At 34.5% G+C, this 17,366-nt stretch overlaps 1 protein-coding gene and 1 long non-coding RNA gene across 2 annotated transcripts; both read right to left on the reverse strand.

Annotated features, from left to right (window-relative positions):
• Positions 1-3,208: 3,208 nt before the first annotated feature.
• LOC145039349 (uncharacterized) lies at positions 3,209-11,809 on the reverse strand. Its single transcript, XM_078987417.1, has 6 exons — positions 11,054-11,809; positions 10,708-10,948; positions 8,130-10,603; positions 7,387-7,956; positions 3,717-3,813; positions 3,209-3,528 (listed from the first exon to the last, which is right to left on the reverse strand). The coding sequence occupies exons 1-6, from the start codon at positions 11,807-11,809 to the stop codon at positions 3,209-3,211; spliced, it is 4,458 nt and encodes a 1,485-aa protein (XP_078843543.1).
• Positions 11,810-16,018: 4,209 nt separating this feature from the next.
• On the reverse strand, positions 16,019-16,412 carry LOC145038877 (uncharacterized). Its single transcript, XR_013679611.1, has 3 exons — positions 16,357-16,412; positions 16,211-16,285; positions 16,019-16,119 (listed from the first exon to the last, which is right to left on the reverse strand). It is a non-coding gene; the product is annotated as an uncharacterized LOC145038877 (long non-coding RNA).
• Positions 16,413-17,366: the final 954 nt, after the last annotated feature.

Here is a 17,366-nt window from a genome sequence, read left to right on the forward strand (position 1 = left end):
TTCTAACACATCTCGCAGGTGCTTACCATGCTCTTGCTGCCTCTTTGAGTAAACCATAATGTCATCTATGAACACTATCATGGATTTATCGAGGAATGGTTTACAAACCCTGTTCATCAAATTCATGAATGGTGTTGGAGCATCGGTTAGTCCAAACGACATAACCAAGAACTCATAGTGTCTGTACCACATTCTGAATGCGGTTTTTCTCAATATCATGCTCTCTCACCTTTAGTTGATGATAACCTGACCTAAGATTGATCTTGGAGAAATAGCTCAAACCTTGCAGCTGATCGAACATGTCATCAATCCTTGGAAATGGGTACTTGTTCTTTATTGTTGCCTTGTTGAGCTCTCTGTAGTCTATGCACATCCTCATGCTTCCATCTTTCTTCTTTACAAATAACACCTGGTCTAACAAAACCATTGTCCAACAACTCCTGAAGTTGCGTCATAACCTCCTTCATCTCCGTTGGTGCTAATCAGTATGGTGATTTTGTTATTGGTGTTGTTCCTGGTAACAAGTCTAATCGAAACTATACTTATCTATCAGGGGGTAATCTAAGAAGATCTTCGAGAAAGACTTCCAAATAGTCACACTCGACTGGTATACTTTTCATCTCCATTCTCTCCTTCTTAGCATCGATCACAAATACCAAGTATGAGGTGCATCCTTTAGATAAACATTTTCTAGCTTTCATTAGGGAAATGATTCCAGAATTCACTCTGAGCTTGTCCCCGTACATCATGAATGACTCTTTCCAGGCGGGTTTACCCTCACTATCTTTTTCTTGCACAATATCTCGGCATCATTGGCGCTAAGCCAATCCATTCCGAGTACGATTTCGAAACCATTCAACTCAATGGGTAACAGCTCCTCTTGGAATTCGTTCACGTTCAAGTCGATGGCGATATTCTTAGTTCAATCGCTTACATGTATGAATTTGCCACAGGTAGCTTCTACAACTAGGGCATCATCAAGTTTTCTATAGGCAATGCTAGTTTTCCACCAAATTTAGGTGATATAAAGGAGTAATTTTCTCTGGAATCAAACAATATATTGGCAGTCAATCCATTTACATGAAAGGTACCTAAAGCAACATCCGTTGAATCCTTTGCGACTTCCAGGGCCATCTAGAAAGCTCTCGCCTTCGGCTTCGGTGGGATATTAGGCCTTGCTACCTCTTTCTTCTTTGGGCAGTCCCTCGAAATGTACCCCTCTTCATTGCACCCATAACAAACTTTCGTAATGAAGGTGCATTCATTAGCATAATGTCAATGCTTTCCATATTTAAAACAAGTGACTTCCTCGCCACATTTCCCAACATGTTTCCTCTTACACTTGTCACACCATTTTGCTTCGCCTCCTATTCCGTTCGAACCAGACTTTGAGAATTTACTTTTCTTGTTGGATCTCGAAGATCAATCGAACTTCCTTTTCTCACCAACCTCTTCCCTCTCCAGACCCTTTTCCTTTAACTGGGTCTCAACATTCTTGGCTGCTCTAATGGTTGCCTTCAACTTGCTTGCCATTTTGACTGTTGGGCTAAAGTCTAATGGCAATTCGTTAGCAAAATTTTCAATCTTGGCGAGTTCAGTCGACACTAGGTAAAGAAAATAAATTCATAGCATAGTCACCAATGCTCATTTTCCCGTGTTTTTAAGTTTTGGAATTTATTGTTTAGATCTATCAGATCTATTTTAGAGTAGTATTGCATTTTTAGCTGCTCTATGAACGCTTCCCAAGACACATTCAAAGCTTCTACTCGTGGCAACGTGTCTGCTAATAGCTTCCACCAGCTTAAAACTTTGGTCTTTAGTTGTCTGACCACAAAAACATGTTTTCTACTTATCGCTACAGTTGCAGCTTTCAAATACAATCTCCATGTCGGAGATCTAGTCCATAATCTCTATAGGATTTAGGCTTCCAGAAATACTTGGTGGTTTGGATCCCAAGAAATTCTTATACATACATCTATCTCTTTTGATTTCTCTCTCCAGGTCATTCCTTTCTGCCACTGTGGTTTCCGCTTGACTGACAGTGTGGCTGTAATTTTCTTCCTCTGATTGTCTGCCATTTAGTTCAGGTTGTTCAACAATCACTGAAGGTTCATCCCGGTTATTCAGAAATAGTTGTCTCATGTTTACCTTTGTTTAACCATCATTGCCCGAATCATGGCTTATACTCCAGCCATAGTGACTGGCTCTGGTGCAAGTTCCACTATCGGCACCTGCTCAGTCACTTGAGGTTATCCACACTGATTCTATTTTCATTTGCGTTTCCAGCTCCACTTTTGGCTCTTTCCATTTTGATCTATACACCAAATAAGGCGATTTTAGATCTTTATTCACGATAGAAGTTTAAAGATCCGGTTGGCAACAGACCATAGATACGAACTAATAATAGCATATATGGCAAACATATAACATTTAGCAAATAAAAGCATTTTAGGCATCTTTCATAAAATAAACTAGTACTCGTGTCTAAATTATAGAAGACACTCATCTCACAATCATCGCTTAACATTCTAAGTTGAAGTCCAGAAATGCTACTAATTCCTACTTCGCTTAAACTAATGCTCTCATACCAACTGTGACACCCCCACTTTTCTTTGAAAGATTACTCTGATACGAACAAATTATGCAACGCTTAAACTAATGCTTTCATAACTTCCTCATAGGAAGTCAGATTTGTGACGTTCTTTTTATGCACGCTCTTGGTTTATTGTATACTACGACTTTATTTTAGATCAATAAGGTTAAAATGACTTTATAGTAAATTCAGTTTTTACGTCACACAGCGTCGTGTCGGTTCTGTCGCGAAACTTCGACATGCCATAACTTCTTCGTTATAACCCGGATTTTGGCGTTCTTTATATCTATGGAATCCTTGTTACGACCACTACAACTTTCCTCATAGATATTGGGTTTATCTAATATTTTGTTTTCGAAGCTTATTTTTATCCTTAATTTATTATATCATCATAATTAAGTATAAAGCACATAAATTCAGATAATACTCAAATAATTCATCTTTATTACTTAAAAATGAGTTACAATGGTTGCCCTAGACTATTACATCATCATTAATGCTTAGCCCAGAAACACATGCGTTACACTATAAATCCGAGAAAATGTGAGTACTAAATCTAATGTCAAGAACCCAACAACTAAAAGTTGACATATTATAGAGTTCAAATATAAAAATTCATGAAGTTCCAATACCCTTGGCTTTGTTTTTCTTCACATCTTCTAGGTACCTTGGGTAGGTACGTCTCCAGTGACCTTTTTCCTGGCAATAAAAACAAACGACCTCTTTTGGTTCGTTATTACGTGTTATCTCAGAATCTAGTTTTCCCCTATGACCTTGATTAGAAGATCCAACATTGGCTTTTCCCTCAGCATGATAAAACTTCTTGTTGTTGTTGTTGTTAGTACTACCATGTCCAATGGATAAGAAGGGAGCAGTAGGGTTGGAGCTTTTGGTTTTAACAAAGATTGCTTTAATGGTTTTAACATGCCATGAAGCTGCATAAGAGTCTTATCGAGATTGTACATGTTATAGTTCAATTCAAACTGATGATACGAACTAAAAAAAGTGAGTTCAAGACCGTGTCAATAGCCAACTCCTTTGAAATTCGCCACCCAATTTTTCCAATATGTTAATGTACAACTACATGATTTGAAGGTACGAATCTAGTCCATATAGTTCTAACCAATCAGTTTCTCCTTAGATAGGATTGAGATGAAAGAGAAGTTTGAGTTTGAAGGTGGAGGAGGAGTGAAAGGAGGATTGTTATTGTCGTTCAACATCTACAAGATAAAAGAGTTTAGTAAGTTTGTATTCATCCTTAAATTAAATTCTAACCCTAAATGATTTATTAAGAAGCCTAGGATCCATATTTGGCTTTGCGATGTGTAAAGGGATGTCGTAAACACACAAAAAAATTATTTAGGTAGGCAATGAAATTTGCCAGTTTTGAACTTTTGAAACTCCTAGATCATTTGAGCTTCATTGACATTCAATATTATGTTAATCTCGATTGTGCTCATCTCAATTCAATGATGGGGGTTCTATAGATCATTGAATAGATAGTGAATCAACCATGCAAAACTACATGAAACTTGATATAAAATTACTCTGATGTTGACATGTCGGTTAACCACACACACTCCATCAACAAATAATTTAACAAGTGACACATCATATAAACTTATATTCTTGCAATGATGTGTTGGTTAACCACTACACTCCATCATCAGAATATAAACACTATGTACATTTTCATGCATAACACATGACTCACGTTTTTAATATATACGTGGTAAGTGAAAAACATTTTAAAAATCGACCTCGTTAGGAATCATAGATTCCTCCTTAAACCATTCTTAGAGTATTAGAGTGGGTAGGCTTAGTCTTGATTCCACAATAATGTTTTTATTAAAGTTGTGAGGATACATGAGGTATAACTTTTACATATAATAATTTTACCATATATTAAATTTAGGCCTTTTAAGTTTATATTCTTGTCTTTCTAATTTAATTATAATTTTAAATAAAGTTCAAGATAAATATTCAAAATTTAATTCAAATCTAGATAATATACAAAATTTAGTTAATTAAATATTTAGATTCGATTTCTTGTTAAATAATATTTCAAATGAATATTATTAAGATTTAAACAACTAGAATAATATTTAAAGAAAGAGGCTTATCCCTATATTTTCGAAATTTGATCAAAATCCATAATCTGAAACTAGCATTTTTTTTCTTTTTTTACAAAGTTTGTGCATTTTACTAAAACCTATAAGGCTCTGATACCACCTTTAAGTTTACAGCATCAATACTCTTTCCTAAGGCATCAAAAACAATCAAAAGATATATCTAAGTGTATATGCACCATAGATCTAGGTTTTACTAGTTATAACAATGAACTTAAAAATCAACTAGAAAGATAGATACTAAGCTCTTGATTGCTCAATTGGGATATGATACGTGTCAGTGCTTGCAATGGATGACATATCCAAAGTAGAACCCATCTATTGTATTCAGACCCATAAACGCTAAAAACAAAGGGAAAAAACCATAAGCTAGTTTAATCGAAATTATATAACCCTACAAGAGAGGTTATAAATTTTATACATATATATATATATATATATATATATATATATATATATATATATATATATATATATATATATATATATATATATATATAGACAGACACACACATACACACACAAAGAGAAAGAAAGACAGATATTGGATGAAATTATGAGATGAATTAGCAACCCTAGGGTTTATCCACAGAAATCTATTTATAGGATACATCTACAATCCTAAAAGGACAGAAACTCTTAAGCTTAATCCTTACCTAATTCAACCCCGTCTTATCACTATCATGGAGCTAGCCAAAATTGTCCACCTCTATGCTTTGGGAGCTTCTAGAGCTAGCTAAAATTAATATTCAAAACATTTAATTAATTAAAATAGTTTACTTAATTCCAAAAAAATCCAATTAATTTATTAATTCCTTAATAAATTAATAAATTACTTATCTCCCATTTCCTACAAAGAGCTAGAAGGAATACATGAGTCGATCAAATTGCAGGCAAAACTCAGGCAGCAGAATGGCTTTATGTATTTAGGCATGCATGAGTTGTCCTCGTAGCATATATGCTATTGGACAAAGAACTCACTCTGGCCAGTAGTTCCCTTTTGAAAGTGCCCAATATTTTTATGAGAAATCAAAAGGGTTAATCAGGTCATTTATTGGATTTAGAAGTTGAGTTAGCTTACAGAAACAATGAGTTATCTATTGCTGAGGATTGACAATTATTGATCAGTTTCAGAACTGGGAGTATGGGCTTTCTTCATTACATGTTTTATCGTTATCATCATAAGTATGGGAGTAACTGGGTGTTTGAAAACAATCTTTAAATTAGGTGTGGCCATAGGGGTAATGAAGTTCGAGGTTTGCTATTACATCATCAATATGTGTGAGGTTTATGGATTGAGATTGTTCAACCCATGCTAGATCGGCTGGTTTCAATGATTATCAAGGATATCAATATATAGTTGAAGGTCTTGACAAAAGGTAATAGAAGTTCAGATGTCATGAGTGATAGTTCATCAATTATTCATATGTGACCTTGAGTTTTCATGAAGTTTACTTATGGCATGTTATGTCAACATATACACACGGATAGTTGGTTAGGCTCGAGTTGAGGTATGTGGTGAGAATCTCTCTATCTATTCTTATCTAATAAAGGATTAGGGATTCATGAAACAATCCAAAAATCTAATGATGTTTATCTATGTTTCCTCGGTTCGAGTTATGTTCTAGGTAGATTGGTCATGTGTTTGTTAGTTTTGCGATTATGTGTTGATGTAATACTATGGTTGCCCCATAGCTCTTATGTGTTGATGTAAGACTATGGTTTCCCCATAGCACTCGTATGTTGATACAAGACTACGTTTTCCTCAAAGCATTTTTATACTAAAGCCAGACTAGGGTTGGTCTCTATTATGCATAGTTTGACGTAAGGTGATGGTTATACTATATCATCCATCGATGTTCGGATCATAGGGAAGTTATAGCGCCTAGAGGCTAAGTATTAGATGCATTGACTTTTCACTCAAACCTTAATGTAAATGAGTATTTGGATAGGGATTGGCCTTGGAATGGTATTAATTAGTTTGTGCTATTTGTTTCATTTCTGAAACTGTTGTTGAGTTCCTTTTGTTGGCTCGGGTGAGTTTCTCACTATACTATATGTGACAGTATATATCCTCTGTATGTTAGGATATATATATATATATATATATATATATATATATATATATATATATATATATATATATATATATATACACTAGCCGTTTACCCGCAATAAGCGCCGGGCGGGAAAAAGTTTCTTTCGGAAGATAGTTTTAATGTGATGATTAGTTTCCTTTAGACGTGACATATTCATTGCGGCCATTTGGTACACTATTTTGCATCGAATAGTTCATTTCAACATATAGTTTATTGCTAGGTGCATAGTCATACAATACGACAAAAGTTGAGTCTACATCTCAAGTAATTCATCTAATACTTCATACTTGATTTTACAATATATAAATAACAACAATCTGCAACCATGTAGTTTTGTACATTTATAACATGTCCAATATATAAACTACACCAATTTTCAATCATGTTGCTTCATCTGCTAGCCCTGCATGAAACATCAAATAAGCATCTAAGATACATATTTGAAGAAATTGTAAAATAATAAGTTGTTCATTGTACCTTGTTAATCACATAACACTTCTTTGTACACAACGTTTGATGTGTAGATTCCATCATTATCAAACGTTTTTTCCGACTTTACTAATACCTTGGTATTGACACGTGATATTCCTCTGGACAACACCACATAAAGCTGGCCATGTGAGAATACTGATTCTGGTAGATAAACACCTACATTTGGAATTGTTTGTCCCTGAGATTTATTGATTGTCATAGAGAAACTAAGCTGAATTGGAAACTGCTTTCTCTTAAGTTTGAATGGGAACATCTCATCGTCAGACGGACATAGAGGAATTCTTGGTAAAGACACTCTTTTTCCAGCATGTTGGCCAACAACTATCTCTGCATCAATGACATTTTGTTGGAAAGCTCGACATATCAATCTGGTGCCATTACATAACCAATTTGAAGGATCGATATTTCGCAAAAGTATTACAGGGCACCCAGTTTTTAACCGAAGATAATGAGGGGGTACACCACTAACATTTAGCGAGTTCAAATATTCCATCGGATATAAGTTATTTTTGTCATCTTCCGCTTCATCAAAACTGTAGTAAAGTTTTTGCTCACCAGAAAATCGTTCGATCAACTTATTATTAATCTCATCAACACTTTCATTTTTAGTTGACAATATTGCCCCATAAATTTTGAATCGGCGCTGTTGGATTGCAAAGAAGGAAATATTGCATCAATCAGAGCGTCCACTGATTTAGTTTTATCAGTGTATGGAATGGACATGTTATCAGGTATACGAATATAGGACTCGTCCAATGTTTCCTCCTTTCCATCACCGACTCGTAGTAAAAAATCTGAAAACCATGGGTCATTTACCGCTCTCATGTTGATATTTAATCGAAGCCTTTTAACTGAAGCCCATAGAGGTGACATTCGTAAGCTAGAGTCGACAATTTGTGCTCGAGTGCCACATCTCATGACCGGCAGCACTTGTCTAAAGTCACCTCCCATAACCATTATCTTTCCACCGAAAGGGAGCTTCTCATCTGTGATGTCTTGCATTGTCCGATCAACTGCTTCTACTGCCTGCCTCTTAGCCATTGCTGCTTCATCCCATATGATTACCTTTGCCTCGCGAAGTATCTGAGCCTTCCCACTTTGTTTAGTGATCTTGCACATCGAGTTATTATCAAGATTGAGGGGAATTCCAAATCGTGAATGAGCTGTTCTCCCTCCTGGCATGTTGTTAGCCGCAACACCTGACGTGGCAGTTGCAAGTGCAATAAGACCACGGGCACGAATATTGGCCAACAAAGCTTTGTACAAAAATGTCTTTCCAGTTCCACCGGGACCATCTATGAAGAAGACACCTGGAATATTTTGATCCACATGCCTCATTATCTCATCATATGCAAACTTCTGGTCTGGATTGAGAGAGTCCCGCGCATGTAAGTCTTCATATGCCACATTTATAGAGTATTCTTCTTGCACCTCACGATAGCCTCTTGATTGTAAATCGATGTGTGCACTGACATTTGGAAGGTCGTAATCACTAAGCTTTTTACTCATAGATTCTAAGAAGACTCTAATGTCGATGAGGACCATATTTTGCACTCGTTCGGCACATCCATATTGTTTCCTATAATCTTCAGAAAGAGCATCATAGTGGTCGTCCCATAACTTGCGAACATTTCCTGGTTCACAAAAAATCAGCATCGTCGCAAATAACCTTCTAAGTGCACTGGGAAATTGAAATAAGGAAGCCTCTACAAGACATTGTGATAAATTATCATCGGTCTCTATTAAACCTCTTTCAAGAGCTACTTTTCGAAATGTAGGGTGTAATACACCATTGGCTGTATATAAATCTTCAAAGCAGGTAGGCCCAGTGATATGACATAGAAGCAGACGTAGGTAGTATCTCTCTCCTTCAGCTGGATTAGCATAAACAAGTCGACCAACCATAGATTTATGTTCCCTGGTCCTCCAACAATGGTTGCCCCGATTCCATGTAAAATGTTTGGGAAAATCCTTATACAAGTATTTTCTCGCTTTGGAATCTTCTTTATTCTTCTTGAAAAATGCCATCAACATTGAATTTTTTTCTTTCTCCCTATCAACAATGTCTTCCATTCTGTCATCGTCTTTGAACCTAACCAACTGTTGATTCGGGAGATGTATTTGCAAGGCAATCACACAAGGGTGGATTTTTGAAAGAGGAAAGCTAAAAACTCGCCATAATGCCTCAGGAGGGGACACATAACGTGCGTCTTGAAACTTTCGTATCTCATTAATAACAACATTTTCTTGGTCTTTATCAACATGGATAACTTGTTTGTCATGTCCCTTATAAACATATTTGAAGAGGTACTTCACAGACTTTATACTTGAACAAACCTCAACGTTGATATGACAATTGAACATCATTAACAACTTTGGGTTGTATGGAGCCACCCATCTGTTATCCAATGATGTATTTCTTACAGTCACCTCAATTCCATTATTTCTTCTTCTATGTAATGGATATGAGTCCTCTCCTTGTGATGTCTTTTCATTGAATTGCCTAGGATATCTGAAACGACATATTTTTGGCACACCCTGCATACATGGACTTTTTTCTCGTAAGCTACCACAAGGACCGTGCATCATGTGACTTTTGACAAGATCATGCATTTCAGGAAACCTTATTGGGTCGGGAATTTCCGCACACACAAGTTTGTCATAATCATCTGGATTATTCATTTTATATCCACTTGTCATTATTAAGAGGAAATGTGCATGTGGCAATCCACGCTTTTGAAACTCTATCACATACACATACGACCCCACCACACCGATTATATGTCTCTGGAATAACTGTACCTTGAGATCCTCTAACTTAGCATGAAAAACTCTTGCAACAAGGTCCGGTCGATCTTGAGCGGACTGTCCTGGCAATAACTCATCATCGATTTCTTTCCATTTTGGGTTGCACGTCATTGTAAGAAATATATCAGGCCTCCCGTCATCTTGAACTAAAGCCATGGCATCCAGAAATCTCCGTCGCATGTCACGTGGACCTCCAATGAAACTTGCAGGTAACACAACTCTCTGTCCAACCCTACTTGGTTGAGCCTCACCGGCATTAAAGCAATCAACAACGCCCTGGTATAAATCAGCTCGAATTTTGGTTTGGTTCTTTTCAACAAAAACCAAACATGTAGTCTCAATCTTTATATACGTATCTACTGCAAATTGCTGGAACAATCTCCCTCCCATCAAAATCACATTATCATTCGACCGTATCTGGAACTTGTAACAATAGTACTCCCGCATACTTACAGTATTTCTGCCTTTTTTTGAAGTAGATTCTGTGATATCATAATTTATGTGAAAAATATAAATTTAATATCCATATATTTAAGGCAATATCTGTTACATGTTTTAAATATCTAAAGGAATGTTAAAGGCGTACCTTCTGAACTGTCATCATTGTCTTCATTGTCACTATGAATTTCATCCATGGTGACCCCATATCTTGGTATTTTAGGATGCCATCCAGACTCACCATTGGGAAAGAATAAAGGATACGACAAAGGATCATAACAACCAAAGTGAGGTTGAATTTCAGTACTATAGTTAGACCTCCCGTAGACAATAATACTTCTTTTATATGCAGTGATGTTGTCATTTCCTTCAACCCAAATACCAGCAACCTATGCAAAGGTGCAGTTCAATAGGGTGATTAATATGATATGTATAATAATAAATATGACACATTTAATTTTAAAATGAATAAAGATAAATGTTAATATTCACACCTCAGATGTGGTCGGCTTATTGTACAGCCTTTGGTCAAGTTCCACCGATGCATTCAGAGTCACTCTATAATTATCAAGCGGTCCTAGATCAGAAAGACGTTTAAATGTTCTAACGTACAGATTCGAAGCTAGAATACATGTTAGTTTTTGAATGATTCTTCTATCAACATTCTTCCAGGAGGATCTTTGTGATATTTCAGCTTCACCGTCATAAAAATACAACTGTAAATACCTCGATTTTCCATCCCTTGAAATTAATTGATCGGTATTATGATAGAGTGTTCCGTGCGCACAATAAGTGTAAACTCTAGATGTCATACTTGCCAATTCTTCATCCACCTTTACACCCAGTGATGCGAAAGAAAAGTTTGAGTTATACGCCCTTATATTGTACCTGAAGCTTTCTTCTAGCTGCTCTTGGCTTGTGAAGAGTTGGTGCAATTCTGTGGGAATAGGGGAGTATGCCAGTTTTGTCTTCCCACTCATGCAACAAAAGGTAGGGAATTCATATTGTAATCGCTTTGCTCCACAATAAACACAAGGCTTTTGAGCCTTTAATATACGATGTTCCATACGGATATTTTTGTAAACAAAATCATATGGATCCTCCTGAAAGGCGTATACTCTTCTTTTTGTCATCATAGTTCGTTCCTTTCTTCGTTGATAATATTCTTTATTATAAGTACTCGTCCTCTGAGCAGCACTTATAACACTTACAGAGGAATCTTCGTTGATATTTGTTTCGTGTGTCTCCATTGTAGTGCAACTTGTGAGTGTTGTAGGCTGACTACATCCTTCACCGTTAGCTATCCTTCTCATTTTGTTTTTTTTCCTTTTTTCGTGCATAATAGTTTCTATTGTATCTTTTTCGATTTTCTACAAATATATTATTTGGATAAATAGTCATATATTATAAATGCGAATATATACTTATGTAAATGACATACCTTTTTCTATATCTATCGGGTTTTGGGAATCATCACAGTTTTCGTTTCCCTTATCTACGGTCATCATTGAACACTATAATGGAAATGTTAAGGATAAGCACATATTATATCATCAAGAATCTAACATTTTGTAATGTAGACCATGTGATTTAGTAGTCATGTATGTGTGTGTTTCAGAAACCAACACAACCCTTATTAAATAACCAACTACACTAAAAACTTGTAATCCAAAAACACAATAGCAAAATAAACAACACATGAAAATATCCATAGATATCCAAAAATTATTATTTATCAATTCATAATTCAACACAAGAAAAATAAACCACACATGAAAAAATTCGCCACAATATGTCTAACATTAATGTAGATCAACTATAAAAGCAACGCACTCATAAAAGTTGTCAAAACTTAAAAAAAAACCCCCACCAAATGTCTCATGCAGAATTAAAAATTCTTCTAGGCATATTTATGATGTTAAATGCTTCCGGCATCCTCGGTTGGAACTCTACGTTGCTTAGTTTGGTTGATATCAAAATGTTCACTGAAAATAAGATAAAAACTATTAAAATGTATTGATTTAGTTATTTTAATATCACTACAAACATTATAATTTTCTAGAAAAAACTTACTTGAATCCAAATGAACCAATTTCACCCGAGAAACAAATATTATATACTTTCTGTTTATCGCATAGACAGTTGTCACAATCTGATGGCGTGTTCGGTCGGTTATATGTAGTTTCATCTTTATTATACTCCCCCTATTTAAAATCAAATATTACCAAAGTCACCTAATTTTCTTTTAATGTAATAATAATAATAATAATAATAATAATAATAATAATAATAATAATAATAATAATAATAAACACTTATGGCCCATCTTGGAGATATAAAGTGAAAGAAGTTAACGTCAGTACACCAGAGTAACGGGAATAGTTTCGCTTCCCTTTGATGATTTTTCCAACAATATCTAAAAATAGCGATAATTAAAAGGATAATTAACTTGTTATTATTTTAAAAACTTTAGAATGCTAAAAGTATATATAAGTTATTAAATTTACCAATCATCATTTTTCTCTTTGTCTGATCCTCTACTAAACTTTTTATTGAGGGAACCAATGGGAAAACCGGAAACCATGATATGATAGCATCGGCCAAACGATTAAATCGTGTGTTATTGCTGATCTTAATCATCAAATCTCCACGTAATAAACTGTATTCTTGATACTCGGATACTCAGCATACGTTGGTTCGACTTGGAAATGGTTTAAAGAAAACACACCACCCAATAGATTCCCTCCATAAATAAAGCGCATCATTTGTTGTGGAACAACTGCTAACAATTTCTCTCTCTAATAGAAAATGTAATATTTTTATAAAGAAAATACTTATGATAAATTATGAAAATGAAAATAAGATATAAATAGTTTTTTAAACATATATTTTGATCAATGAGAATCATGAAGAGTTTGTTTGCTCTTGAGTCCCTCCAAATGAAATCAACACGAACGGGTGTCAAAACATACCACAAATGGTAGTTTAGTAGCATTGAAAATGCATCAACGTAAATTTGACCATTCATGATTCTACAAAAAGAAAGTCACACGTGATTAATGTAGAATTGATTTACATCATTATTTATATTAAAATAGCTTTATATATCCTACAACTTAATATTTAGTAATTCAGATCTTAAGGCAAATAATATTTATTAATAAAAATGTAACTTGTCAAATAAAAAAAAAGTCTAATTGTATCTAAAACCCATGAATAATAATAATATTAATAATAATAAAAATATAGTAAACATAGTATTGATAAAGAAGAAAGAAACTGGTGGTGTTGGTTTTTTGGCAAGTTGAAGCCGTAGAATGAGTGAACCGTTGATGAGTGGGATCGGAGGGTGGAAAATTAAGTGAACAATTCAAGCCTTAATTGAAAAAAGAAGGTTGTGTATTAATTTCAAAAGAACATGCAAAAAAAGAACATGCAAACTGATTGCAATCTGTGACTTTCTTTTGGTGCATTAAAACAAAGGAAATTGCATCAATTGTTTATTGCTTATCTTTTTAAAAAATAAAAAACTAAATACATTTAATTTCCATATGTTTTTTTATTATTTTAATTTTGTGTAATTTACTTTAGGTATTGTTAAACAAATTCGGGTAATAAAAAATATATTCTACAAACATATTTTGAGGCTTTATAATAGATGTAATCGTCTTTAACTAAATAAAATAAAACATAGAAACATATTTGTATTCATGTACATACGGAAAGAGGGAGTTTCAATCCATGGAATTAGAACATGATATATTCTAGAAACAATATTCACTCATAAATTAAAACATGATATGTTTTCAAAACAATATTCACTCAAATACACAAGCACACAATGTCCCAACATATACATATACAAACCATACATATATAGGATGTCACAAATAAATAAATACACACATATATACATATTATATACAAGTATTATTTGAGAGAAATATATCACCTCAAACAGAAAAAAGTAAAAATTAAAATATCATACACCCTTCAGGTTATAAGTGATAGAAGAAGTAATCACTTCAAACAGAAGAAGTAAAAAATAAAATAGCATACACACTTCAAGTTATACGTAATAGAAGAAGTGAAGAAGTAACAGAACCTGAATTCGTGTCAACAAATGCAATGCAATGCAATGAAGTAGTCTTCTTGTTCTTGATTCTTTGTTTGTGAATTGTGTGCTGTAAGAGTAAAATATAAGAAAGCGTATTAGATTTATAGGTGGAAAAAGGTATTCTATGATATAATTTCGGAAACTGATAATCATTCCTAAATTAAGCAAATTGAGATCTAACCATAAATAATAACATTATAAAAATATACTAAAATAATTTTAAAATCTGTTTAATAACTGTTATAAGTCATACCAAAAATATTTTAAATCATACCAAAATTATAATATTTAAATCAAGATAATATAATACTAAAAATATTTTAAATCATACCAAAAATATTTTAAATCATACCAAAAATAATTAAAAACTGCTTTATCAGTAGTACTTACTAAAAAATAATTAAAAATTGTGATTTTTTTTATTTCGCAAAACTGGTATCATTTTCAAAGATAAAAAAATTATATTGGATTTTTTTTGAAAAACGTGTAAGCAATAACGTTTTATTAAAATCATTACCCGATTGATCAACATGGGTCAACTCTTGCAGCATTCTCCTTTTTCACATTTGTTGCCTCTTCTTCAGCCAATGGTTTATCAGAGCCCACATTTTTCTCCCCTTCAACCACCACTTCTTCAATCTCCCTGTGAACAAATATATTTATGATTACTAATTGAAAGCAAATAATATATAAAAGTATAAACTGAGGGATTTAGAAATTAAAAGGGAAGTGTAAAATAATACTGAGATATCTTGTCAGCCTGCGTTCCCTAGTTCCCACAACCAACACCATCGCGTTTGAACTCATTCCTAAACATGCCCAACATCTGCACACAACCAAATACATCATATTTACACTTTTACCCTCAATCCAAATTCAACAAAAACAACATTTAAATAAAACGAAAAAGAAAGGGCTTACAGTTCTTTGTTCTGTTGGAGATGCATTTGCAAGACCAGAAGCCAAAGCTCCGATCATAATCAGTTGTGCCATTTCGGGCTCACAAAGTTGCATGCCGTTTCTGATGTCATACGGAATGGAGCCCATTGGGACTGTTCAACCTGTTTCCAAAACACTCAACAGTTAGCTGGTCTCATTTAAGAAGAGTTTGTACATTGATACATCAGAAATAATTGTAATATTTATACCATATACACACAGAAATACAAGCAAATCCTATTTGAAGGTATAATATGATATATCAAGTGCAGCAACTTTTAACATACATTATCCACAACACCTTTCTGTTGATCAAGTTGAGTCCTCAAAGAAGTTGCATTCTCTTATAAAACAATACAATACAATCATATATTTTTATATAAAAGTATCAAAAAAGTCTATGGAAGACGAAGAATCGGAAGGAGAAGATTCAATAGGAGGAGAAGGTTTTGACATGATCCTTGAGAACCCATAACCAAGAGAACTTCCACTTGTTTCTGACAGCTGTACTCAAGTCAAGCCAGTGTACACATGACTAAACATTTATTCAAATTAAAAAAAAAAACCCAATATTATTTGAGCATGATAGGTTTACCTCAGTAAGCTCTGATAAGTGACACGATCTAAACTCATTGATAGTAGCTGCTATCTCTGACATTGGCAACTTAGCCTAAGAAAATATAAAAACACAATAAACAATTAATGAGTAAAACAGAAATGAACTGAAAAAACTATACTTACCTGTGCAAGAACAGCAGATGCTAACTGTAAACTTGGTTCTAAGGTCTCGGGGACAATCTGCAGCAAAAGAAATGAAGTATTTTAACTAAGTCACTCTGAAAGTGAAGGAAGGGATAAATAAATAAAAGTGAAAGAGAGAGAGAGAGAGAGAGAGAGAGAGAGAGATTAGTAAAAGAAGTTTTGGATCTATGGTGATGATCTTTAACACCATAGATCAGATATCAGTTTCAACAAGTTAAAAAAATTTGTAACTTTTGGCACGGGAAAACTAACTTCAAGAGAAACATAAATGGGAGAAAATAACTTAAAAACTGATACAGTTTAAGCTGGACCGATTTCATGTAATGAAACATTAACCGTGATTTTGAAGTTGAACGTAACATTACATTGCTGTTGGAATCCGCATTCACATCTTGACTAACAACCGGAGCAACAGTTGGTGTATTGTCTTTAATCTGATTATTGAGTTCTGAACATGATTTTGCTTAATGCATCATCACTCAAAATTGTCTCGCAAGCCGTAATGCTTTAAAGTACTAATCGGACGTGGAAGCAATAAACATACCCCATTGTGCAAACTCCAACTGAGGAGAGCATAAAAAAATTTGTATTATCATAAATATGTTGAAGATGGGTTTGAGGGTACCTGTGGTGGCTGAGGGAGGTTACGAAGGTGGTGGTAGGCGGCGGAATCAAGCTTTAAAGGTGGTGGTAGCGGCGGAATCAACTGTTGAAAGGTTCGTTGACCTGATTTGTCGTCTTAACGGCTTCTTGAGATGATTGACGCAGATTTTTAGGGTTTTTCAGGATCGAAGATGTTGAGACCTGATTCGTCGTCAGCAGCGGCGTCTTCGTCCCCTCTGTGTTCGGGATCTTTGATAGCTGAGACCTGAGAGCGTGTTAGGGTGAAAATCGAATGCGGGGAAAGGGGCATCCTTGGTGTTGTCGATGTGAAGATGGTTTTGAGGGTACCTGTGGTGGCTGACGGAGGTTACGAAGGTGAGATGAAT

Source organism: Lactuca saligna, chromosome 4 (assembly GCF_052625555.1).
Source record: "Lactuca saligna cultivar CGN05327 chromosome 4, ASM5262555v1, whole genome shotgun sequence".
Taxonomy (NCBI): Eukaryota; Viridiplantae; Streptophyta; class Magnoliopsida; order Asterales; family Asteraceae; genus Lactuca; species Lactuca saligna.

Bases quoted from the DNA above. Each gene is read 5' to 3' on its own strand.
- LOC145039349 (XM_078987417.1), bottom strand. From the start codon at position 11,809: ATGGAGACACACGAAACAAATATCAACGAAGATTCCTCTGTAAGTGTT. The intron at 10,949-11,053 runs GTGTGAATATTA...ACCTTTGCATAG, and splicing joins ATAAGCCGACCACATCTGAG to GTTGCTGGTATTTGGGTTGA. The intron at 3,529-3,716 runs GTTAGAACTATA...ACTCTTATGCAG, and splicing joins ATCTAAGGAGAAACTGATTG to CTTCATGGCATGTTAAAACC.